Source organism: Phytophthora sojae (genome assembly GCF_000149755.1).
Source record: "Phytophthora sojae unplaced genomic scaffold PHYSOscaffold_2, whole genome shotgun sequence".
NCBI classification, from domain to species: Eukaryota; Oomycota; class Peronosporomycetes; order Peronosporales; family Peronosporaceae; genus Phytophthora; species Phytophthora sojae.
In genome coordinates, this window is record NW_009258116.1 from 443,111 (window position 1) to 468,369 (window position 25,259).

General features: G+C 54.6%; 6 protein-coding genes across 6 annotated transcripts; 2 read left to right on the top strand and 4 right to left on the bottom strand.

The window, feature by feature from the left end:
• Positions 1–3,291: 3,291 nt before the first annotated feature.
• PHYSODRAFT_358957 (hypothetical protein) lies at positions 3,292–6,875 on the bottom strand (the record flags this gene model as incomplete). The annotated part of the gene is made up of 10 exons (XM_009519919.1): positions 3,292–4,253; positions 4,445–4,586; positions 4,682–5,002; positions 5,044–5,150; positions 5,225–5,305; positions 5,364–5,875; positions 5,920–6,031; positions 6,112–6,323; positions 6,384–6,541; positions 6,638–6,875. The coding sequence occupies 10 exons, from the start codon at positions 6,873–6,875 to the stop codon at positions 3,449–3,451; spliced, it is 2,688 nt and encodes an 895-aa protein (XP_009518214.1). The 3' UTR covers positions 3,292–3,448.
• Positions 6,876–7,437: 562 nt separating this feature from the next.
• Positions 7,438–8,265, bottom strand: PHYSODRAFT_486917 (hypothetical protein; the record flags this gene model as incomplete). Its single annotated transcript, XM_009519920.1, has 1 exon — positions 7,438–8,265. One exon carries the CDS (start codon positions 8,263–8,265, stop codon positions 7,438–7,440), a length of 828 nt encoding a protein of 275 aa, XP_009518215.1.
• A 165-nt stretch (positions 8,266–8,430) lies between these two features.
• PHYSODRAFT_403285 (hypothetical protein) lies at positions 8,431–8,715 on the bottom strand (the record flags this gene model as incomplete). The annotated part of the gene is made up of 1 exon (XM_009519921.1): positions 8,431–8,715. A coding segment is annotated over one exon (285 nt), but the record flags the coding sequence as incomplete, so codon positions are not given.
• Positions 8,716–11,608: 2,893 nt separating this feature from the next.
• On the top strand, positions 11,609–13,948 carry PHYSODRAFT_253756 (hypothetical protein; the record flags this gene model as incomplete). The annotated part of the gene is made up of 1 exon (XM_009519922.1): positions 11,609–13,948. One exon carries the CDS (start codon positions 11,609–11,611, stop codon positions 13,946–13,948), a length of 2,340 nt encoding a protein of 779 aa, XP_009518217.1.
• Positions 13,949–14,048: 100 nt separating this feature from the next.
• PHYSODRAFT_324211 (hypothetical protein) lies at positions 14,049–16,482 on the bottom strand (the record flags this gene model as incomplete). Its single annotated transcript, XM_009519923.1, has 5 exons — positions 14,049–14,522; positions 14,561–15,211; positions 15,253–15,916; positions 15,962–16,318; positions 16,412–16,482. 5 exons carry the CDS (start codon positions 16,480–16,482, stop codon positions 14,049–14,051), a joined length of 2,217 nt encoding a protein of 738 aa, XP_009518218.1.
• Positions 16,483–17,008: 526 nt separating this feature from the next.
• On the top strand, positions 17,009–25,009 carry PHYSODRAFT_483737 (hypothetical protein; the record flags this gene model as incomplete). Its single annotated transcript, XM_009519924.1, has 3 exons — positions 17,009–23,081; positions 23,172–24,041; positions 24,195–25,009. 3 exons carry the CDS (start codon positions 17,009–17,011, stop codon positions 25,007–25,009), a joined length of 7,758 nt encoding a protein of 2,585 aa, XP_009518219.1.
• Between the last annotated feature and the right edge of the window lie 250 nt (positions 25,010–25,259).

Consider the following 25,259-nt stretch of genomic DNA (forward strand, 5'->3'; position numbering starts at 1 on the left):
ATTATGACGGCGCAGCCACTCTGAGTTCTTCTTGTGATAGTACCTAGACGCTTTCCCCTCGAGGAAGTTGACAATCACCGATGCCTTGATGTCGTCGGTCCAGGTGGATCCGTTCACGAGCTCCTCCGTCCTTATTGCATGCTCGAACTCGTGGATGAAATTCTCGAAGCCAGCTCCTAACCCAGGGTAAACCTCGTTTCCCTTGAAGTTCGAGCAGCGTACGTCCTTGATTTTAGGCTTCTTCGGTGATGGAGGTGCGGTTTCCATGCTAGTATCCGACATGGAGGGGGAACGGGGCGCTCGCGTCGCGAGCTGCTTCTTCAGTTCTGCCAGCTCGGACTGCAGTCGAAGGATGAGCTGGAGCTGGTCGTGCTGCTCCATTGTCTCTTGGTCCGAAGGGTCAAAGTGCAGGTCGTCTGGCAGTCCTAGGCGAGTATTCCTTCCGTCTTGGTGGTCTTCGTCAGCCTCGTTAGCACCTCGTGCCTCCGAGTATTCTTCAAGGTCTTCGTTGTCGCCTCGCGAGTCTTCGAAGTCTTCACTGGTCGCTACAGAAGGCGAGCCAGTTGGGCTCATAACCTGAAGGGAGCACTCGTTGATCCTGCACGGGTTGCTCCTTGTAGTGGTGCCTCGCACCTGGTGTATTGCAGAATGAGTTAGGTTGGATGATGCTAGGATGTCTGTGCTAGGCTAATATGCATCGGTAGTTTCGTGTTGTGTAGCTGGAGGGGTCGTTGTGGTCGTCGCAGGCCGTTATCGTCGCCACTGCACTCATCGCAGGTGGCGCCAGCTCTTGCGATCTCCAACATACACAGTGGAAATTAAGACGCCTCTGCGGTTTACTCTTTCGGTCAAACATCTCCCGGTTGGGTTGTCGTTTCGGCAGACGGCAGCAGTAATTCAGCAGCACTATAACGCCACAGGGAACTCGAAGCTTTACGGTATGATCGACGCTATGACAGGCACTTATGCTCGTATTCTAGTTGCCTATTTGTTTCAACGCATCAGCAACCTCATCGCAGACCCCAATATGTGGGGGTTTGCATTTGCTTGCGACATCACAACCCACACCGATCGCTCTTTCATGGATCAGCGTGTTCGTGTTGCCGTCAACGGCGTGCTAGTCAACCTACACTTGCTCGCGGTCCCTATGTTTGACCGCCACACTGCTGTGGTCCAAGTTCACCTGATTGTTCGAGTACTGGATATTTTGTTCGCTAACTGGAGACAGAAGTTGGTTGGTATTTCATCGGATGGAGAGAACACTATGACAGGCCGTCATGGTGGGGTGGTCACTCTTTTAGAGAAAGAGGCCACCCACTCGGTGCTGAGAGTGTGGTGTGTTGCTCATCAGATGGACCTGGTCATGAAAGCCGGTTTTGCCATTGTTGGGAATGGAGACTTTGTGAAGAATACAAAGGATTTAATTGTTCACCTTCGCCGCCAAAAAACGCTGATTACTGAAATGGGAGGTGCCGCCAAAAACTAACTAATCGGTGGCTGTACATGGGAAACGCATTGCAGTGGATATTCAAAAACCATTTTCGCCTCGAAGAACACCTTGATGAAAACGTGTCTGCGGCACCAACGCCATCATGGTGGGTCAATGCAGCTGTTGTTTGTGGGATAACGGTGGTGGTGAACGTCACGTTTGTCAAGATACAGGGGAAGGATGTCCTGCTCTCGCAGCAAATGGCAGAGATTGAGCTCCTTGTAGATCACCTTCGCAAACTGCTACGAGTTGAACGCGTACCTAGCTCTGAATTCCAATCTAGCGCTAATGACACGATTTCTACGAAGTACTGGCTCAAAGAGCAACACTTGCTCGAATTTATTCAAGACCAGGGGACGTTCGTCAAGAATCACATGAATAGTGTTGCAGATGCCGACAAAAATTCGATTCTGAGGCAGCTTGGCAAGTTTGTACTGCATCTAATTGAAGGTATGGAGCATGTACAAGCTGAGCGAGACAGCAACAATGACGCTGCCGCATCTCCGGCTCCGCCAGTAATGCCAGCTGAGCTTGTCACAGTCCCTCCTCGCCAGTTTGCAGAAGATATTTTGAATCCTCGCCGCGATCAATTGGCTTTGTTTTGGAGTGAGGCAAAAATTGAAGCCGTTGAACGGGAGCATCGAGAGCTATGTCAAGCCAATCTGCTTGATGAGATGGTTCGCACAGCCCTGGAGGAAGAATCGTATGAGACCAGCTTCAACGGGCCTGGGATTCAGTGCAAAACGCTGCTGCTCCAAAGACATTTTCACATCTCCGCCAGTTCTGCTGCGGATTGGCAACCGTATTCGCGAATACGGCGTCCGTCGAATCCGATTTTTCCGTATTGAAGTGTGAACTGAACGACCGGCGCACTTCGTTGACTTCTCTAGCCCTTGAAGGCATCTTCCAGGCTAAACAGTTCGATATGCTAGAGAAATTGTAGTAAATTGCATACTTTATTTCCTTAAACTGGCACTGTGCCGAAATAAACAAAACAAGAGTGCCGAAATATAGCTAATCCGACACATCCCGGCAGGTGCCAGTATAAGGGAGGTCTAACTGTTAGAAGGGCTACAGTTTTGTGGTTTTTCTACGCGATCATCTCGGCATGCGCAGACCCATTTATTTTGGCCAATAGTAAGATGAAACAGTTGATTATACCCAATCATATGTGATATGGGGTCCACATTAAATTGAGGTTTAATGCCGAATGTTGTTTCTTAATTTTAAGTGGGCCAGAGAAGTATTTAGGCTATCAGAATCATTGATATCTCTACTACCTCGACGTAAAGCAACACGCACAGCGACCACATTTTCAATGCACAAGGCGCGATGCCGCGCACGACACGAAAACATACATTTCATTTTGACCGGGGTATTTCCGGCCACTCGATCGGCTGCCAAGCATACAAAAATCAGGATAAATCGTAATCACGCCGCAAAGCTACACGATCTAGAAACGTTCCGACGACCGCTGGTGCACCACTAGCCCCTTCAGTAGTTCTCTGCGGACCTGCACCCTGCATACGAAGTCGCAGTTACTGGCGCGTCCTGGAAGGGCTCGAAATTGAGAGTTCTTTCGACCGGCTTCTCCATCTGGATGCACTTCAACTTGGGTTGCTTCTTGTGCTTTTGAGTAGCGATCTTGTCTTGAGCCGCAATGAACTTTTTAGTCGATAGCGTCAAGCCAAAGTGCTACAACGTGTACTACATATCGATTTCCAAGTGCAATGCGTCGGTACCAGGCGACCCGCATCTAACGGCGGAGCTTGGCTGCAAGTAACTAACCAGCCCCTGCAACTAAAGTGAAAAAAACGCACATTTCATTCCTGCCGCACAACTACACGTAGCTGTTTCAATGACCTGCCTCCTCCTCCTCCTGTTTCTCTCTCTCTCTTTCACTTAACAGATTTCCACTCCACCCCTCCTCCTTCTTCTCCCAGTCACGCCGCCTGCAGCTCAGTCCTCGCCTCCCATGTTTTCATCGTTATCCTTGTCCTCCGTCACCGTCTCGTCCTCCCCAGTCTCCTCTTCGTCACCCTCCGGGGCTTCTTCATCGTCAGCGACCTCCTCATCCTCTGGGGCGTCCTCTTCGTCGTCCGCCGGGGCCTCGTCGTCATCTTCCGTCGTCTCTTCCTCACCTTCATCGTCCGCGGGCGCTTCTTCAGCGTCGTCGCCGGCCTCCTCGTCGCCTCCGCCCAAGTCCAGCGGCTCGGTCGGGTTGTCCGCCGGCGTGGCTGGAGCCGCAGCCGACGGGGTCTCCTCCTCCTCGTCGCCCTCTCCGACGTCCACGCCGTCCCCCACCGTGGCGTTGAAGTCTCCGCTGCCGCTCCCCTCGTACGCGCCATCGTCGTCGGCGCTCGCCTGCACGCGGTCCTTGTAGCAGTTGATGCCCTCCTTGCACTTCTCCTTGTCCTTGCTGAACATGCACCACGTGGACGACTTGATCGAGCACCATCCGTAGCCAATCGAGTTCCAGCCGAACTGCGACTCCATGGCGATGGCCTCGTCGTCCACGTCTTGAGCCCCGGCCCGCACCTGCAGCGTCATGGTGTTGTGTCCGTCGCCCCCGTTCAAGGTGAACACGTCCACGGCCGCAATGCACCCGACCAGCAGCGCCGCAGCCCCCGCCACCCCGAACAACGTGCGCACAGCTCGACGGCGCTGCCTCATGCGCTCCGCGTCGCGCTGCGCCGCCTGCTGGTACGCCGACAGCAGCATCGCCGCCTCCTCGGAACGCTGGGCCCTCATGCTTTCGATCGATCTCCCGCAAGTCGAAGTATGGGGAACGAGTTGCTGCTGCGAGGGTATCGGATCTTTCCGGCCCATGAAGATCCCGTGGAGGTGACGGACGGCCCACGCGCGTCGACCAAGAGCCACGTCGAGACCCTTCTACGAGTCACGCCTGGGCGCGACCTCCGCCGTTCATTGTTATGGATAGCGTCCCCTCAGCACCCGAGCCACGATCCAATGGCGCGGGAGCATGGGGGCCCGACGCCGCGTCGGATCTGCAGGCGCCGCATCTTGATAGGCAGCGGGTTCATGGTGCACGCGATCACCATCAACCGCTCGTTGTAGCACATGGCCTCGGGACTGCCTGGGGCATTGCACTGTTTCCACAACGTCCCATTGCAGACGTCCACGGGGGGGGGGTCCATCGAGACCCTCGGGTCGAAGCACCGGACCGCACACCGTCGAGCGGAACTTGTGGACTGCCGCGAGGGTGGCAGCAGACGCGATGGCGCTGGTTCGGTCGGCAGGTAGACACGTTGCAGCGGGGGACCCCCACACTGGATGAGGCTGGCACAGCGGGTTGTGGAGGTCGCTCGCCCAGGAACCCGTTGCAGCACCACTCCCCGCGGTCGAGCACGACGAGAGACTTGAGGTTCTTGACGTTGGTGAAATCCCGGAGACTGTGGAGCATCGGAACACCTGCAATCACGAGGCGTTCGAGATGGTGGAGGTTGTCGAATGAGGGCAATTCCTGCATGGTGAGGAAGACGGCGAATGTGGCTGATCGGAGATTTGTGAGGCCGTGGAAAGAGGGGAGGTACGCCATGGGGTGAATGACGCGAAATGGATGAAGGTAAGCGAAGTCATATCATTGAACATGTCCTCGGGGAGAGAAAGCATCGGGCTTGCCATTTTGCTTTCGACGTGTCTGGGGGTTGAGAACAATAAAACAACGTGTCAGTGCGTAAATATATGAATAACAAAAAACTTTCAAGTACACACATGAACTCGAGCATCTTGAACTCTTTGATCCAGGCAGGTAGCGCCTGTGTGTGAGTGTACTCCAATGATCTGCAAGCGCAACTAACACATTTAGTAACATGCTAGTCAAGAGGAAAATATATAAGCACCGATAGCGTACAGGTGTTTCATGTTAGTACATCGTCGTAGGTCGTCCGGAAGCACTGGCAGATACCGGTTCGTGAGTAATAATCCCTCTAGTTCCCCCTTTGACGCTAGCAACGCGACTTTTTCCGTGGCATTTCTCGGTTGCAGCCACTCTGCGTAGGTCTTCGGGGCAACATCGCGATCAATCAGTATCAAGCACGGGCACTGCGTAACAGAATCTTCTTCTAGAACCGTCCACCGCCGCGCGTACATGGCACATTCTGGATGAGGATTGCACGCTAGCGTCGACGTGCGTAAACTTTCCGAGACGAAAACCACGAGACCAATGGTAAATAGGATGAAGAATACTGCTGCGGGATATTGCCGCTTTGGGTACACGTTGCCTCGCTGCTTGCACGGGTTTTGGAACAACATGACCGCGTCGTGGTCTCGGTAGCAAAGCGTCGAGTTAACGAACATGCGAGTGAAAAAGTCCAGCGTGGATACAATACGAAGCGCTCGCAGTCTCTGGTCTACAACCGCTGTCTGGACTGGGTCAGCGATGACTCGGGCAGATCGTTCATAAAAACCGGGGGGAAGACTTCCATGTTGATAGCAAGTTGCGCTCGGTTGAGCTCATAGGTCGAAAAGCAGTACAGAAGCACGAACGTCGGAAACTCGGTAGCGACAATCAAGTCGAACCTGCAATAAAATAAAATAAAATAAAATAAATGGAGGAATTAATAAGGCCATCCAGCACAAGTTAGAAGCAGGGGACGTACATGATACCCACCAAAGTCTCCAATACGTTCGTGTGCTTGTACGGAAGAAGCATTGTCACAACGCACGAAAGTGCGTTCGACGCCATAATTACGGCGAAGACGATGATAAAAATCTCTGGCGACCCAGACTCCAGCAGACTGTACAAAATAACCGATTCAATTGCTAGATCTCCGACTTTCATCCATAGTCTCTGAGTACGTACATGTACAGCCTGCAAAGTTAGTATTGTTCAGGGAAAAAACAAGCTGGCAAGCTATAAATTAGGACGTACGAATATTTGTCGTGCTCTGCTGTCGCTGTGAGCCACAGCCAGCTTGAAGGTAGAAGTTACGACTTGGCCACCACGTCGGATTTCAGCCGCTTGGTCGAGTTTCAGTGATGGTGCTTTCAATCCGAGACAAGGCCTGCTGGAACTGGACGACGCGCTTGCTGCTTGGGTTCATTCGCAGTAGCTGCACGAGGATGAGAAGGTAGAGAACGACGAAGATCGAGCGGCCAGTCGTTGCGAGTATCACCAGCGCAAACAAAACGTTCCGTCGTCGAATTCGTCCGTGTGTATGAGGTTGTTGACAACGTCATTCGGGGCGAAGTTCAGCAGGATCAGCCAAATGAGCCACGTGATGCAGTGGCACACAAGGAAACCAAAGAAGATCTTGATCAGGGTTGGTCTTAAACCGTGGCCAGACCCGCGGTTCGTCCTGATAGTGAGTTGGCCCTTGACTTGGTCGCTCTCATAGGTAGACCGCACCTTTGCAGATGTCATTGTGCCTCTTGTTGAATGCTGTAGCACTGGCGGCGTTCGACAGGGAGGGGGGAAGGCTTCGACCGCCAAACTCTTCTACGCGCGGCGTCACGCATTCTGACGTGGGTGGTGGCGGCTCAGGCGAGTAAGGGAGCGCCACCAAGAATAGTGCTTACTACTAATAGTAGTAGTCGGGGCGAAACTGGTGTCCGGTGAGCTGGCATCACAGCCCAATTGTGGCTTGAGATGTTGACGTTAAAGCAGCATGTACCACGGTTTTCACTGACTTGTGTCGAGATCCGTGACCGGGTCGTGACACGCATACCGAACGTCGTCTGATTGGCTAATATTCTCATCACTGAAGGGCAGTACTCACTCTGCGGGGCGCCAGATCCCATTGTCGTGCATCTTGGACGGGAACGGTGGCGAGGTAAGACGAACAAGCATCTATCGAACGAGCTAATGTGCTGCGTCATCACGACTAACGCCTTGTTAATGCTGTTAACCTCTATTTGGTGCTTCTAGTGCGCTTCCTGTGACGAAATGGCACACGCCTCGCCTCCGGATTCGACTCGTGGATTGCCTACCGGATTCGTCGTAGTGTGGTTACTGCTCGCTCGGGCCGTTGCTTCGCCGCATGTGTAGGCGGCTTCATCGGCACATGAGCTATGCCGAGTTGGTAGAGATCGTCGGCTACACGCTGTGAAGTTGGTCGCTGCATTCTCGCCCCTGTACTTGCCTCCACACCAGCGACGATATGTCGGACCAGCACCGTCCATTCCGAAAACATCTTGCGGTTGGTCTTCGTGAAGTCAGATGGCTGCAGCGCCCGAAAAGGCGGGTATCCGGCAGCAGGGTGGCCAAGCCACCAAATACGCCACACACTTAGCGCATCTAGCTGTGGAAAAGCAAAATCCTGCGGCATCCGATGAAAGCGCCCATCTGATTGCCAGTGATAAACGATGCTGGTTGAACTTGATTGGGCTGCCTCTTGCTGAATGCGCTGCTGCGCCTGCCATAGTCCAGCCTCCTCTAGCAGTACACGGATCGTCGAGCTGAGGTTTTCTCGCTTTACACTTTGCTGACTCACGCATTTCTCGTCCAGTAGCTTAGCAAATCCGTCCAGCAGTAGATCCGGGAGATGGTTCAGCGCCTGTCGCGTCTTCATGTGCTGCTCAAAAAGCTCGACGCGTGGGGGTATACCAGTAGGGCGCATCCACGTACTGCAACCGGTAATCAGCATGCTGGAGAGTCGTGCCATGACATTGGAATCGCGAAAGATGTAGGAAGAAAGCAAAGCATGCTTCGGTAGCAGACTTTGGCGAAGAAAATCGGCGTGCGTCACCAGGGAAGCAAGGCACAGCTGGAGCACAGGAGCCACGTGTGCGTCGGCTTTCAATGCGGGAAACATTTGCTTGGAACAGTCTCGAATAAATTCGGCTTGCGGATCCTTGAAGTGAGGGGGCAACGCAGCAAATTGAGAGCTGTTTTGAGGCAGGCCAGCAACTACCCGCCCGAGATATTGATCACCAGCAGCTTCGTACCGAAAATACCGGTCTTGAACACCACCTAGCGACCACCCGCATCTCAAACACACACTAACAATTGACGGACCACCGGTGCTGCCACTGCTAGCGTACGTAGCGACTCCTTTTTGGATGGAGTGAGTCCCGTACGCCTTTTCTCCCGTATCCTCGAGCATTCTCCCAATTGTCTTGCAAAATCTTGATTTCTGGTTGGAGCCCGGGAACAGTTTTCCAGGGACTAGCGTTGGGTTGGAGCCGAGATAGAGTCCGAGTGCCAGCACCCAGCAGCAGTCAGGCTGCGAAGGATTCGCGTAGATGTGCCGGGGGTCTTTGGGCCCAGATCCTTCTTGGTTTGTTTTGGTCTTGTGAAGGACGCACCCGACGCTGTCGTCTGCACACTGGAGATGTGAGATGTGCAGCGTTTCTACTGACTTGGAGCGGCACATTAAATTCCACTGTGTTAGTAGGAATAGGTGTGCAAACCCGTTGTCACTCAAAGCCAGCGTGCGCTTGGCCGGCTCCCCGTACAGAGAGAACGTCAGCGGCTCCTTGCCGACTCGACGCGAGCGCCTCGCTTGGTCTTCATCCGCCTCCACTCGCTTGAGCCCTCTGAAGAACGTTTTCATGTCGTCTAAGTACTCCGTCGGCACAGGTAGTCGCTTTTGGCGGTACAGATCTTTTAGCGCACTTCTGTAGCCACTAAGTGTCGACTGCCCGCATTCATTTTATGCAGCAGGAACGCTTCGAAGTGCGTAGGTTGGAACACGCCGAGGTTAAGGCTGCCGTCCTCGCAGAAGAATTCTTCGGCATCCTGGCAAGTGGCGCGAACCCAGGTAGATATGCCCTTTAAATAGCTTCGGTACGCCTTTTTCGTGTTGACGGCAGTGCAGGCACTTCGAACTTGGTCTCCATCGAGGCGACCACGGGACGGAGTCTGTAATACAGGTCCAGCAGTAGCAGGGAGGCACAGGTTGCTTGTCATCGTCAGCTGCTTGTTGTGGGTTGAGGGAGTCAAATTGTGAGGGCCAGTGAAGGAGGAGGCCAACGACAGACGCATTTTAAACCAATCAGAGTGCGTAAATTGGTGTAACGAGCACGCGATACACATTCGTGTTCAAATCTCTTGACGGAGGCTACAGCCATTGCTGGCTGGAAATTGGAGAGATCAAAATTTGTTGATTGAAAACGTAAGATGTCCAGGTTACGGGGGCTTTAATTTGTCTTTACTGGCGATACTATAATTGGAGATTGAAGACAAATGTGCTGCTGGCTTTCGAGACGTAGTCTGGTAGTAGTGCTCAAAAATAGCATAGTAAGTCGAAGCTGTTGAGTTAGTATCGTATAAAAGTAATATGTTGTCGAATCAAGTATTAGAAAACGAATACCATAATGTAATATACCATTTAATATATTAGTGTATCTAATAGCAAAGTACTACTATAGCAGTCTGGTCGTGGCCGTCATCCAAACAGTCAAACAAATTGAGCAAAGTCGGCTACATTGCGTTTATCAGACTCTGCAAATCCAATAATGTTTATGTATGACGGTGATCAAGTTTAAAGGGTTATTATAACTGTAATGGACTACTATTTTAGTAGTAGTCCATTTCAATATTACTAAAATTAGCAAATACGTACAACGACCCGATCAGTTTTAGCCACAACTGCCACCACAATCCGCCCGCAGTTCACGGACACTCTATCGACTTCGTTGCCTCGCTCCGGACGGACATCCCACTGCGGTTTCCCGGGAAGCTCTGGATACTTTTGCACTCAAGTATTACAGTATTGCGCGAAATGAATTCGCGTCAATTCGTCGTCGACGCATCAAGCGCTCACGAGGTCTCGGTCTTAGGGGTGTTCTTAACAGCGGTTGTACGGGTGTACAGGCGTCCCCGGGCTAGTCCCGGCTGTATATTTTAATGTACCTCGCATAGGAAGTACAAGCAGTTCTCAAGATTTGCGCGCTACTTCTGCAAACATATCGATTTAGATGAGTGTACAGCGAGACCTACTGTGACAAGTGGCACGTTGCGGGAATACCTCCACGTATTCTTGAGCTCATCTTGTAGTAAGTCAGTACATACTCATCTATTCAGACCGCGTGAATCTTGTTGATTCGCAAACATCATAAGTACCACTGTGGCGAATAGGCCGGGGACGCCTGTATATATATGTACCTTTTCATGTAAAACGAGGACCTTTTCGTGTATCTTTGCCAAGTTCTGCCTCTTTTGCTACATACTCAGCATCAGATATTTATCAATCATGATACACTTGAAGCATGCATATAGTCCCTTTGGAGATGAGAAAATATGATAAGGAAATGTGAGGTGAACGGATCACTTTCTTTCTCGTTCAATGGTAGTACGGGTGTAGCGTACACCGGGTATGTCTCTTGCACAGGTTGTACGTACACCCGTACAACCCCGGTTAAGAACAGGCGGCGATGAAAATGTTGAATGGTAAAGTCGCAAACCGGGATTTGCTACTATACGGCACCTCTCTGGCTGGCAACCGACCCAGAGTGTGGCATGTTTTGGGGATGCGCGATTGCACGACGGCCAAAGCGAAAGACACGCTAAATGGTGCCAGTCCCCGTCATTTCGGTGCGCTCGAAGCAAAAGTTTCACAACCAATTGTCCACGTGGCTTTGTGGTTTTCCGGCGGGAACGACAGGCGGTTTGACAACCTTTTTCGAGCGAAGATCTGCTGACCAGATGAACCCTGAGTTGAGACTTTCACCCCGCGGGGGATGGCTGCGAATCAAGTATTAGCTTCGTCTCACTTGACTTCTACAACTGGAAGATCTCCATCGTATTTTACCACGGCAGGGCACGTTGGTCGTAGTATTGCACCGCAGCGTTTGACTCTTGCCCGAGCTCGGCGATACTTATGGCAAAGCGCAGTCGTTCGTACACCTATCAACCTGAACTCTGCGTTCAAGGTATCGGTTGTCCGACCTGTGGCCTTGCCACGACGGCCTTGAGGCCGGTTCAACGAAGTGCCGGGAGCATGGAAGTGGGGCCAGTCTTGCGAAACAGGTATCAATAATACTTCATCACTTAGGCGCTGCATCGCAGGCACGTAATGCACCTTAGGCGTAAGCCTCGAGGTCCTCGTTTGCTCACAGCGTTTCGACCCACTCGCTCGCCTTCAATTGAGGCTGGTATCATTTAACGGCCGAGTTTGCGACGTCATTCCTGTATTTGCTTGGGCGAGCACAAGAATGTACAAGCTGGACCGCCGGCCCCCCGTGCACGACCGCCACCGAGCCGTGGAGAATCACCACCAAGTCGCCTACATCGGCGAAGGGCTCGTCGACCCGAACGACATAGACCCCTTGACGAGTGAAGACGACGCGGATGATCTGTCTCCACAGCACCGCCGGAAGCTGCTGGACTCTTTGGCGATCGACGTGGGCGAGAAGTATCTCGACGATATCTACAGGGGCGAAGGGGACGAAGACGATGACGGGGGTAACACCTCGAACGACGAAGACAGTGATGACCCTCAATCCGCGTACCATCTGAGCCCCATCGACAAGCGAGCCCGGACGGAGAAGGAACAAGCGTGGCTGAAGGTGAGGAAGTTGCTGATCGAGGAGGAGGAGAAGGTATCGACCCGGAAGAAATCCGTGGACTCTCACGAAGAGTACGCCATCGACTGCTACGGCACTGTCAAGCTGCTGGATTCCTTGGCGCGGTCGGGGAGTATTCACAGCAGTGTGTCGTCCGAGAGCTCAACTCCAAAGGTGAATGCGGCGATACCTCCGACACCTGCGATGTTCACGAGACAAATCGACCGAATGGGTCACAGAATGGCGCAGTTCCTGCAGCGCGGCGGGCCGCCATCGCACGGAAGTTCGAGCTCCTACGGCCAGCAGCCTCTCACTCCTGGGAAGTCGTCGACTCACTCTGCTATGATGACGATGCTGGGGCAAGTGACTGTCGCTTGTCAGCGAACGGAGCTCTCGGAGGCGGCAGTGGCGCGCATTTCGACTCACGTGGCGACGATCGACCGCATCGTACGCGAAGAACTTAACGTCCAGCAGAAACTTGGAGCAGCTCGCCGACTCTCGAGCACCCAGGGGTCGAACGACTCGAGCGACTACGACTTCCGAGTGCCCACGTACCCACTGGGCAAGCTCCACGTGAAGGTGGCGTCCACTGTGCGTGAGGCGTTCAAAGCATTTACCGCAGCGCAAGATCTGATGGACACGGTGGCTGCGTTCGACCGCCTTTTGGTCGAGTGTGGGCTCAGCGGCGTCACAGTCGAAGAGCCTTGGTACGTGTACTACCACATCCGATCCGCTGTATACAGCAAGCTGGGCTTCCGTCAGAAGCAGCTCTTCAAGCTTCTGGACGCGCGGTTCAACACGGACGTCTACAAGCGGAGACCGGCCGCCAATAAACGCGCGTGTATTGTCGGAGCGGGCCCGGTTGGACTCCGTGCTGCGGTGGAGTTGGCGCTGCTTGGGAGTCACGTGACTGTGCTGGAGAAGCGCACCAAGTTCAACCGCGAGAACATGCTGCACTTGTGGCCGTGGGTGGTGCAGGACCTGGCGTCGTTGGGAGCGAAGGTCCTGTTCCGACACTTCTGCAGATCCAGGACGTACTTCCACGTGAGTACGCGCCAATTACAAGTCGTTCTACTCAAGGTGGCGCTGCTGGTGGGTGTCCAGATCCACACATCGACGGACTTCGAGGCTATCGTCCCTCCCGGGCCGGAGCAGAGTGGGGAGAACCCGTTCTACTCGATCAAAACCCAGCCCCAAATTCCTGTCGAGGAGTTCACTGCCGTGCTGGGGGCTACGGGTGTTAACGATCAAGTGGCGGAGTTCGCAGGCATCAACCGCTTTGTATTCAACCAAAAGGAGTCACTGGGCATCGTCTGCTACTTCCCCAACCTGGAGACAACGGAGGAGACCAAGGTCAAGGAGTTCTCGTGGACGGCGCAGCTCAAGCACCAGATGCTGCACAAAATGCGCGACGTCGGCCTTGATCTGGAAAATATCGTGTACTTCCGAGGCGAGATGCACTACCTGGTCATGACGCCAAAGAGGCACAACCTGCTGGCGCGTGGGGTGGTGAATAGGAACCACCCCAACTCCGCTGACCTTGTCAAGGAAGACAACGTGAACCACAACGCATTACACGCGTTCGCCAACGCTATCGTCAAGTTCGCTGGCATCCCCCGGAAGACGGACTTCACGCGCGTGAGTCTGTTCGACTTCAGCTCCCTCACTCGAGCGGAGAAAGCTGCGAGCGTCTTGACGTCCTACGGCAAGAAACTCTACGTCGGACTCATCGGTGATTCTCTGCTGGAACCTGTATGGCACGAAGGCGTCGGAACCTGTCGTGGATTCTTGGGAGCACTGGATGGCGTGTGGATGGTGGCGCAGATCGGTCTGAAAGCGGATAAGCAGCTACTGGCCGACCGAGAAGCGGCATACAAAGTGATGCAACGACTCTCAGGCCACCACCGAGACGAGATGCAGAAGAACGTACGCAAGTACACTGTTGACCCAAGGTCACGGTACATGATCGACTTTCCTCGAGTCGTTTAGCCCTTTCAACCAATATATATAGTTGTGTGTTGAGCTAATAACTTGTTGTTTTAGAGGTACCTATCCTAGCAATAAACCTACAACTTACCTTTAACTATAGCTAAGCAACGCGAGAAAAGTCGACCGTGTAGCGCGACCTCGGATCTACTGTGTACTTGCGCACATTCTTCTGCATTTCATCGCGGTGGTGGCCCGACAGGCGCTGCATCACTTCGTAGGCCAACTGGCGGTCGGCCAGAAGCTGCTTGTCGTCCTTCTTCCCGATCTGTGCGAGCATCCACACGGCATCCAGCGCACCCAGGAATCCGCGGCAAGTGCCCACTCCTTCGTGCCACGCAGGCTCCAGCAGCGAGTCCCCAATGAGACCAACGTAGAGTTTCTTGCCCTGCGACGTGAGAACGCTGGCGGCCTTATCAGCGCGAGTGAGCGAGCTGAAGTCGAAGAGACTGATCCGTTCAAAGTCCGCCCTCCTCGGGACGCCAGCGTACCTGATAATGGCGTTGACGAACCCGTGAAGAGCGATCTGGTTGATGTTCTCCTTCCTCACCAGATCATTGGAGTCCGGGTAGTTTTTCTTCACCACGCCAGATTCTGGCGCTTGGGTGTCATCACCAGGTAGTGCATCTCGCCTCGGAAGTACACGATGTTCTCGAGATCGATGCCCACCTCGCGCAGTTTGTTGAGCATCTGGTGCTTGAGCTGCGTCGTCCACGAGAACTCCTTGACCTTCATCTCGTCGGGCGTCTCCAGGTTGGGGAAGTAGCATACGATGCCCAGACTCTCATTGCGACAGAAAACAAAGCGGTTGATGCCTGCAGGCTCGGCCAGTTGGTCGTTCACTCCGGTGGCGCCTAGAATTGCGGTGCACTCCTCCATCGGGATCTGAGGCGAGGTCTTGACGGTGTAGAACGGTAGGCCGCCTACGTCCGCTTGAGGAGGTAGAATTTTCTCAAAGTCCGTCGATGTGTGGATCTGGACACCCACCAGCAGCGCCACCTTGAGTAGAATCACCTGTAGCTGACGAGTGCTCACGTGGAAGTACGTCTTAGACCTGCAGAAGTGTCGAAACAGGACCTTCGCTCCCAACGACGCCAGGTCCTGCACCACCCACGGCCACAAGTGCAGCATGTTCTCCCGACTAAATCGCTTCCGCTTCTCCAGCACGGTCACGTGGCTTCCAAGCAGCGCCAACTCCACCGCCGCACGCAGTCCAACGGGACCAGCACCGACAATACACACGCGCTTGCCCACCGCCGGTCTCCCCTTGTACACGTCCATACTGAACCGCGCGTCGGCTCCTCCACCTTGACGCCGTTGAGGCCGCAGTCCGCCATCAAGTTGTCGAAAGCTGCCATGGTGTCGTTGAGGTCTTGGGCCGATGTGAAGGCCTTGAAGGAGTTGTGGACGCTTGGAGCGACCTTCACCTGCACGTTAGCCAGCGGGTTTGGCACGTCACGGAACTCCTTCTCGTACTCACTCGACTCGTTCGAGTACTGCGTGACTGAGAGGCGACGAGATCCTGGCTTCACCGGCGCGCCTGTGTCTTCACGAGCGATTTGGTCGATCATGGCCAAATGGGACGAAATCCGAGCCATGGACGCGTCAGAGAGCTCCATCCGCTGGCACGTCTTGGTCACCTGCTCCAGCGCGGCCAGTAGCGTCCAGTTCGATGATGAAGACCCGCCAGGGGCGACAGACTCGCTGTACGACCCGGAGTGATTAGAACGCCACGACTTGGTCGAGTTGCTGCTCTCGTCGTCCGAAGACGAAGCGTTCCCCCCTCGCATGAACTGGGAGAATTTGCTGCCCATTCGATCGACGAAAGTCTGCGGCGGGGGGTTGTTCACTTCCGCCTCGGAAGGGCCACCACTAGTATACGAGAAGTGCTGAGCTGTCGACTGCGCCAAGGAGTCCAGCAGCTTCACGGTGTTGCACGGAGCTTTCTTCACCTTTGAGAGTTCTTCGGGCCTGCCAGTGCTCTTCGTGTGTGGTCGCTTTTGGGTCGACGCCTACTCCTCCTCCTCGATCAGCAGCTGCCGCACTTTCAACCACGCCAACTCCTTATCCGTGCGGCGCTCAACGGGCATCACCATGGGCGGATACGGATTCGTATGGGGTTCCTCTCGAGGTTCATCAGCACTGCCACCGGCTGGGTTGACGCCGCCATTGCCGTTCTCTCTGTAGATATCGTCCAGATATTTCTCACCCACGTCGATTGCCAGCGAGTCCAGCACCGTCCGCCTGTCCCGCGGAGACTCGTCGATGTCGATATCGCCGATCTCGAGCCCATTCGGGTCGTTGAGCCCTTCACCAATGTACGCAACCTGACGGTCCGTGGCTCGCGGGCGATCCGAGTCGTGAACGGGAGGCCTGCGCTCCGACTTGTGCATTGCTGCTCACACTTTGACTGGAAGTCTACCCCAGTACCAAATCGATTCTGAGATGCTGCGAGCTTGAGCTCACGATGGGATCTCCACTGGCCGAGACGCACTCATAACAGCCCAGGGTAAAGTCCACTCGTGACGAGGCGACATGGCTCCCCGAAGCCATCCAAGTGGCGTGCGCGGGTCGGCTCCAGGAGCGTAAGTATGTTGGTTGGCGGCTAGTTTTTAGCGCTACATGCGGGGTTGTAGCGTCCAGCTGTGTTGGTTGTTCAGTGGTTGGGTCCCTTTCTGCTAAACGTCCGCCGTTGAGGGGGTAATTCCCAAAATACGGAGTGCTGGGGAAACGTTTGACATTTTCAACCTTTTGCGACCAAACACGGAGTTGTGGGAAAACTTATTCCCAAGACCAGCCTATAGAATCGTAGAGGTAGCCTTCACTGCAGAAAACACCATGCGGTTTTAAATACGGAATCGTGATGAGCACGATTCCGTATTTAAAAACCGCATCTTTTTTTATAGATAATATGGGTATTTTCCTATAAATCTATCCCGTAGATAACACCGTATTTACATCCTGGGTAGTCAGCTGGTTTATTCCGGGTAGTCAAATCCGGCGCTTCCCCGGTCGAAGCGCCCAACCTTCCAATCCGCACCCGCACTCGCGCCGCCCGCGGCCATGGCCAACGCGAGACTCAAGCAGGCGCGGCGCCGCGCGTCCGCCCGCGCCGTCGCCGCCGCCCAATCTGTAGAGCAGCCCACGGCGCACACGCCGGCGCCCTCCGCGCCCCCGTCGGGCGCCTCTACGCCGCGCAATGAGCCGTCAAGCGACGCGCAGAGCGAGCGCGAGGCGCTTCAACTGGCGCTGCAGGAGCGCAGGCGCGCGCTGGAGCTCAAGCTCTCGGCGCTGACGCTGGGCAAGACCATCGCCAAGGAGCCCGAGCCCGCGCGCGCGGGCGCCGCGCGCTGCCAGCGCGACTTCCTGCTGCAGGAGATGGAGTGGATGGCCGCGGACTTCGCGCAGGAGCGCAAGTGGCGGCTGCGCAACGCCAAGGCGCTGAGCCAGGCGCTGGTGTCGCACCTGGACCGGCAGGAGGCGCGCGCGGCGCGGCAGAAGAAGAGCGAGGAGCTGGCGCGCCGCCGCACGGCCGCGCGCGTGGGGCGCGACGTCAAGAAGTTCTGGACCAAGATCGACAAGATCATCGCGTTCAAGGTCAAGCTGCAGGCGGACGAGCTGAGGCAGCGGAACATGCAGAAGCACCTGACGCAGCTCGTGGCGCAGACGGAGAAGTACGCGACCGCGCTGGCCGCCAGCTTCCAGGAGGCCCAGGGGGACACGACACAGCAGCCGCCGCAGCAGCAGGGGGAGAAGGAAGCAGAGCCACGAGAAGAAGAGGAAGAAGATGGGGATTTTGAGATGCTGGAGGAGGAGCAGGACGACGAGACCACGATTGACGAGGAGGAGAGGAGGAGCGGGCCCGTGTCGAGGCGGCAGGTAGAAGAGGAGGTGGCGATGCTGCAGGAGGAAGCCGAGATGTCGATGGATGAATTGAGAGCGAGGTATGCTGCCATGGAGGATGAGAGTGCAGCAGATGGAGACGCCGTGGAGAACAACAGCAGCGAGGACGGCGATTTTGAGCTGGTGGACGAGGAGGAGGACGATGAGACCACGATTGCCGCCGAGGAACGACGCAGCGGACCGGTGCCCAGGAGCCAGGCTGCTGCTGAAGTCGCAGAGCTGCAGGATGAAGCGGAATTGTCCATTGAGGAGCTGCGCGCTCGGTACGCACACGCTTTGGAGGGCGAGGAGGAGGATGCCGCCCCCGAATCTGACCAAGATGTTGAAATGGCGGATGCCGAGGAAGAAGAGGATGGCGACGCAGGAGACGGTGACTTTGTGCCGACAAGACGCGAAGAAGTGGACCAAGCTGACGATGAGACTACTATCGATGAGGAGGAACGATTAAATGGTGGTGCGTCGCCATCCCAAACTGCAGAAGAGTTGAGGTTGTTGCAAGAAGAGGGTGAAATGTCGATCGAGGAGCTTCGAGCTCGATACGCCGCAATATCAGATGATGACGAAGACGGTGATCACGACAACAAGAGCTCTCGATCAGAAGATGGACGCGATGCTGTAGAGACGAATAGAAAGCAGGGCCGTCCTGAACATGACGACAACAAGGCAGAAGTGGTGGATCCCTCAGTTTCGACAACAGCAGATACCTCGCCAGCACGAAAAAGTGGATACAAGCGGCCTTACATATTGACGTCGCGGTTGGATTTGCGGGAGTATCAGGAGGCCGGTGTAAATTGGCTCATCAGCATGTGCGAAAGGCGTATTAACGGCATTCTCGCAGACGAGATGGGTCTCGGCAAGACTATTCAGACTATCTCTCTTCTGGCACATCTGGCATGTGCTCAAGGACTATGGGGTCCTCACCTTATCGTGGTTCCTACAAGCTGCCTTGTGAATTGGGAGATGGAGTTTAAGCGTTGGTGTCCAGCATTCAAAGTTCTTACATATTTTGGATCGGCAAAACGCCGGAAGGAACTTCGTCAGGGATGGTCGAAGCAAAATGCGTTCCAAGTCTGCATCACTAGTTACCAGCTCGTGGTGCAAGACGCGCACTGCTTCAAGCGCAAGAAGTGGTATTACCTGATTTTGGACGAAGCACACAACATCAAGAACTGGAAGAGTTTACGGTGGCAAACATTGCTGACATTTAGCTCGCAGCGTCGCCTTTTACTCACAGGAACTCCACTGCAAAACAACTTGCTGGAGCTCTGGGCTCTCATGCACTTCCTCATGCCACACGTGTTCGCGTCCCGGAAGGAGTTCAGCTACTGGTTTCAAAACCCTCTAGCACTCATGGTCGAAAATGGCACGGACCCAGCTCAACAGGGGGATAATGGCGTTGAAGGTGGCAAGGACTTGGTGACGCAATTACATGGTATTATTCGTCCATTTGTGCTGCGGCGGTTGAAGAAAGACGTGGCGAAGCAGTTACCAGGCAAGTTCGAACACGTGATCAGTTGTCAGTTGTCGAAGCGCCAGCGATTTCTGTACGAGGATTTCATTTCGCGCAGCAGCACTCGTCGCGCAATGTTTGGTCGTGGAAAAGGTCGCGGTGCCAACTTTATGAGCATGATGAACGTCCTCATGCAGCTGCGGAAGGTCTGTAACCACCCGGATCTGTTTGAGCCGCGTCCAATCGCGTCCCCGTTGGATATGCCCAGTATTCACGTGCACGTGCCTTCACGGTGCGGATATTTAGTTGACGAAATCGTAAATGAGCGTCCGCGCGTGGCACTTTGGACGGGCAATAATTTGCCAGGCTTGGAGTTGTCGCGCAGCGAGAGGTACACTTCAAAGCGACGGAGAGAACTGTTTTTCTACGATGTGAGTGCACCACTGCCGAGTGACACCGTTGTAATGGTGCCGCCGGCGTACGAGGGAAAGAAAGATCTAGTTCGGAGAATCATGATACTGGCAGCGAAGCGTCGGAAGTACTGGGAGGAAAAACGCACCAGTGTCGCACAGCTTCAGAGCATCCAGGTCGGGCTGCACTTGGATGAGCCTGTGCTTGGAGATGCTGTTATCCGAGCTTGTACGATGCCAACGTTCATTTCGCCAGCTACGGAGGTACATATGCACCGCGCAAAACCCTTTCTCGGCGCCCGTGAGCCGACAAAAGCCCTTCAGGATATGGTGCGAGATCCCGAGGAGAGGCTAGCTTCGTTGCAACCGGCGGTGAACAAGTCGGTATGTTATGTACCGAAGGCCCGCGCCCGGCCTGCTCGTGTTATATACGGAGGCGGTGGCTTCGTCTACGACGACAATTTTGTTCTTTCACGCAGAAAGCAGGCCGAGGAGCTTGAGGCCAATCACGCGCGCCCAGTGGCCACTCGCATTTTGGCTCCATACCACAACTCATTTAAGCGCACGCAATTGTTCTTTCCAGACAAGGCGCTGGTGCAGTTTGACTGTGGTAAACTTCAGCAACTAGCCGCGCTTTTGCGCACGCTGAAGCGTGGTGGCCATCGCTGCCTCATCTTCACACAGATGAGCTCTATGCTGAATATCCTCGAAGTGTTTTTGAACTTGCATGGGCACACGTACTTCCGGTTGGATGGCGCGACGAAGGTGGACAAACGACAGATGCTCATGGAACGCTTCAATCGCGACGAGAAAATATTCTGCTTTATCCTGAGTACGCGGAGCGGTGGCTTAGGCATCAACCTCACTGGTGCAGATGCTGTGATCTTTTACGACTCGGACTGGAATCCAGCAATGGATGCGCAGGCACAAGACCGTGCTCACCGCATTGGACAGACTCGTGATGTACATATCTACCGACTTGTGAGCGAACACACTGTGGAAGAGAACATCCTTCGCAAGGCGCAGCAGAAACGGCATTTGGATTACCTCGTGATGTCGGAGGGGCAGTTTACGACGGATTTCTTTTCCAAAGCCAGCTTGCGCGAGCTTATGATTGGTAGTACAGGCGAAGAGCCGGAGGTTATTGAATCCGAGTCTGAAGAGGAAGGAACGGACGAAGATATGGATGATGAGAACGAGGTGTCACTAGATACCGTGGAGAACGCCATGGCGCAGCTTGAGGACGAGGAGGATGTCGTGGCGATGAAGGGAGCACGAGCGGAGTTTCTTCAGGAGCAGAACGAGTTCGATGAAGATGGAGGTGGTGCTAGTACCGTCGCTTCCCCAATGTCTAAGGCTCGACTTTCTCATCCAGGTGACGCCGCGTCTTCGAGACCATCAACGCCGTCCTCCGTGTCACCCAGCATTCCTGCGAGTGAGAGGGGCGACGAAGAATACGATGAGTTCGGAAACGACGAAACAGCAGAAGATGATAACGCTGAAGAGACCGATGCACCAGTAAGGAGAAGGAGCAGGAGTAGGCGTGATTTGGGAACCCCCGACGCGTCGGAACACGATGAGAGCATGGATGACGACGATGATCATGAAGATGATGACACCAGCCGAGCCAGATCGAATCGAAAACGTCAACGGCATAGCTCGAAGGATAAACGGAAGCCTACCAAGCGCCGTAAATTGTCAGAATCTCAAGATCAGCATGGTGAAAAGGTTCGCGAGAAAGCGCGCGATGCTGCTGAGGAACAAAAGTTGCAGGCCTGGAAGGCTTCAATATCGTCGCTGCAAGGGTTTGAGGACTCGCTGAATCCAGTGGACCGCTATGCTCTCCATTTCCGTGAAGACATTGATCCTCTATATGCTTACACCCCGGCGCAACAAGCGGAGGCACTTGCTGGTATCGACTCGAACCCCTCTGCACCAACGTTGTTGGAGGATATAGAACAAACGGAAGCTGAAAAGCGAGAAGAAGAAGCTCGCCTTATTGCTGAAGGTGAACTCGTGGTCGGTCAATTGGATGAAGATGACGAAACCAGCGCCGAGCAGATAACAGAGCGTTACACGGAGCTTTATCGTCGTGAACGGGCTCATGTCCTCTTTGAGCAACGCAAGCGTCGTCTGACCGGAGCTGCTTGGACCCTCATGAAATGTGTGAACACCGGCCAACCGTTTTATTTCAATGCTGATACTCGCGAAGCAACGTGGGAATGCCCTCCGGTTTGGGTTGCGAACGAACAGTTCAAGAGCGCTCTGGAGAGAGGTTATGAAGGTCTGCCACCGCCTGCATTACATCGTGTGATGGCAATGTTGGCCCCGTTTCCGGAACGTTATCGGGCGCAGATGGTTTGTCGGAGTTGGCACACTGCTGCACAGCACCAGTCGTTGTTTGTCAAGGTATGCGCGAGCGACTTCGAGCCTGGATGTCCTGAATCTCTGGCGAAGGTTTTGGCGAAGGTTGCACCTGGTGATACGGTTCTTTTTGGTGCTGGAGTGTACCAGCTCGAGGATACTCTCGAAATCTCGAAATCCTTGCGATTATTGGCAACTCCCGACTCTCATGTGGAGCTGCAAATGCGTTCCTGCCGTGCTCAACTTCGCTGGAGTGCTCGTGGTGGTGTGATTTGTGGTTTTCACTTCACGCGCACCAGTAGTGCTCCTGATTCGGCTGCGCTGGAGATCACACCTAGCTCGGATGCCACTGAAAAGACACCTGCAGTCAAAGAAAGTCGGCGCGCGTTGCGGAAGAAAGACAAGAAGCTGGCGAACTGGCAGCATTTGCTGAGCGTTGTGGGCGAAGGACAACTGCGTGTGGAGTACTGTGAGTTTGACGGCAATGGGCTGGGTAATGCGTGCGTGTGCGTATGGGGTCGCAGCGAGAAGAAGAAGAAGAAGAAGAAAAAGAAGCGGAGAGACTCTTCAAGTGCAAGTACCCCCCAAGTTACTACACCAGTGGCATCTACAACTGCCACACCGCGAGCAACTCCTACACCAGCAACGGCGTCAGCTGCAGTAACGACAGCTATTGCCACGCCAAAGATTGCTGCGGCGGCAGTTGCAGCACCGGCGAGTTTAACTCCGCGGGTTACCACACCAGTGACTACGACCCCACGCGTTACTCCATCCGTGGCAGCTTCTGCAGTACCTAACGGTTCCGCACCAGTGACGGCTACAGCGCGAGCCCAGACACCAGCTGCTGCTGCCGCTCCGGTGACTGCAGCCCTGAAGGCCATCCCTCCAGCAACTACTTCGTCAGTGGTTACCCCGACCGCTGTTCCTGCAGCAGTGGCAACTACACCTCGCGTTACCACACCGGTGACCTCGGCGTTAGAGACTATGACGCCTCGAGTTGCCACACCAGGTTCTGTGGGGGTACCGGTGACTACTACACCGCGAGTTTCGATACCGGGAGCTGCGTCGGCGGCTTCTACACCGCGGGTTACTGCAGAAGCGGTTGCTGCGACATCGTCATCATCGTCGTCGACAATCCCAGCAGCGGATACGTTGTTGGTGCTCCAGAACTGTCGAATTCGAGGCGCTGGCAGTTCAGGCGTGCTTCTGATGCGTGGTTCATTGGTGATGTTTATGAACACAGTTGAGAGCAATGCGCACTCGGGTGTTACGGTCCTGGGCGGACAAGCGCTTCTGCGCCGAAACAAGATTCAACGGAATGCTCGATTTGGCTTGCGGCTGCTTTATCACGCGGGGAACGTCATCGTGGAAGATAACGTGGTGTTTGGCAACGCATGCGGAAACTTGGATGTGGATAACTCGGGCCGACGCTTCGTTGTTCGCTTGAATGACATGGACAAGGGCAAAAAGTCGTCGGAGAAGCTGCCGCACTCGCATGGCAAGTTGCGCTTGAAGACATATCGTGTTTTGGAGAAAGAGATCCCTCGTGCACAGCAGCCCAGCGCCCCAAGACCCGTCACTACCACTGCTGCAAGCGAGTACTGGAGAAGACAGCTGCTGGGAGCAAGCGCAGCAGCATCAACTTCAGCAGTTGCAGCAACGGCAGGTTCTGCTACTGCCTCGGCTAGACCCGTCATCACGGCCAACACTATCATTGCTGCCGGGATTCCTATGGGTTTCATGCGGCCCGTAGTTTTCCCTCAAGGGACGAATTCGATGCGCGTATCCCATCTACCCCTGGCATTTGCGTCGGTTGGAGCGAAATCTACGATTCCGACCGTGACATTGAACCGGTCTACGACAAGTGCGCATCCGTCCACTACAGCAGCAAGTCTACAACGTACCGTGAGTGCGCCGGGTGTTGGAACGAGTGTCGCAGCGAAACCCGGAGCTTTACCGACTCCTTCAAGTGCAACTGCGAGACCCGTAGCCTTACCTACTGCGGCAGGTGTGGCTGCGAGACCCGGAGCTTTACCGACTCCTGCAACTGCAGCTGCGAGACCTGGAGCTTTACCTGCCCCGACAAGTGCGGCTGTGAGACCTGGAGCTTTACCTGTTCCAGCTACTTCAACTGCTGTAACCACGACGACCGCGGCTTCCATTATCGAGCCTCCAAAGAAACGCCGGAACCGCCGACCTAAGACGCAGCAAATTGTCGTGGGTGGGCGTGAGATCGTACTCCGCGATAGTTGCGAGAAGCCCACGGAGAAGGTAGTGAAACCACGCCGCCCCAAGGAGCAGCAGCCGCAGACGCCATTGATTGCGTCTTCCTTGTTGCAGCAGATGACGTCGCCCTCCGCGCTCCAACTGAAGTTTGCTCCTGGCTCGACGGCTGCAGCAGTGGCAGCAGCTATGAGTGCAATGATGGCAAACACGGCGAAAATGCAAGCAAGCACTTCGTCCTCTGCGTCACAAGTACAGGCTACAGGCTCAGTGACCGCGGCTCCACAGACCGCTACCCCGAAGGCTGCCGTACCAGCGACACCGGCGGTGACAGGAGGGGTTTCAGCCGCAGCAACGAGTTCTGCAACTGTAAAACCGGCAGTGGCTACAACACCGTCGTCGACGCAAGCAACCGTTCTCCCGGTAAAAGTTACAGTACCGAAGCCTACGGTGACGACGTCGTCTACACCGGTAGCAGGCCTTTCGACTGCTGCTCCAGCTGCACCGGCTAAACCAGCAGCCCCAGTGCAGTCTAGCGCGGGTGCAACAACTACTGTGGCGAAACCAGCAGCTGCACCATCCACGGCGCCGCCAAAAGAATCCGCCCAACAAGGGGGAAAGCGGAAATTAGAGACGACGGACACTGAAGCCAAACCAGCAGTGCAGGAGAAGGAGAGTGCCGGCGCTGTGAACGGACTGGCAGCGAAGAATTGAGCAATGCTTTGACCAAGTGCAAGTTGGAGTTTGATGATAGACGAAAGCACAAGCAATATGCAACCTATTTAAATACAGTAACCTTGTGTTGGGGACCGTATTCGCGTGGCATTCGTGGTTGCTTAGCGCCAGTAATATCAGTTTTTAAGTAAGCGCCAAAAACGAAAGAACGTGTTTACCATCAAAAGGGACGCTGTAGGCGATCAGCTACCGGTATAAGCAAGGGCGGGTGCGTCAGCGTCAGGTGTAT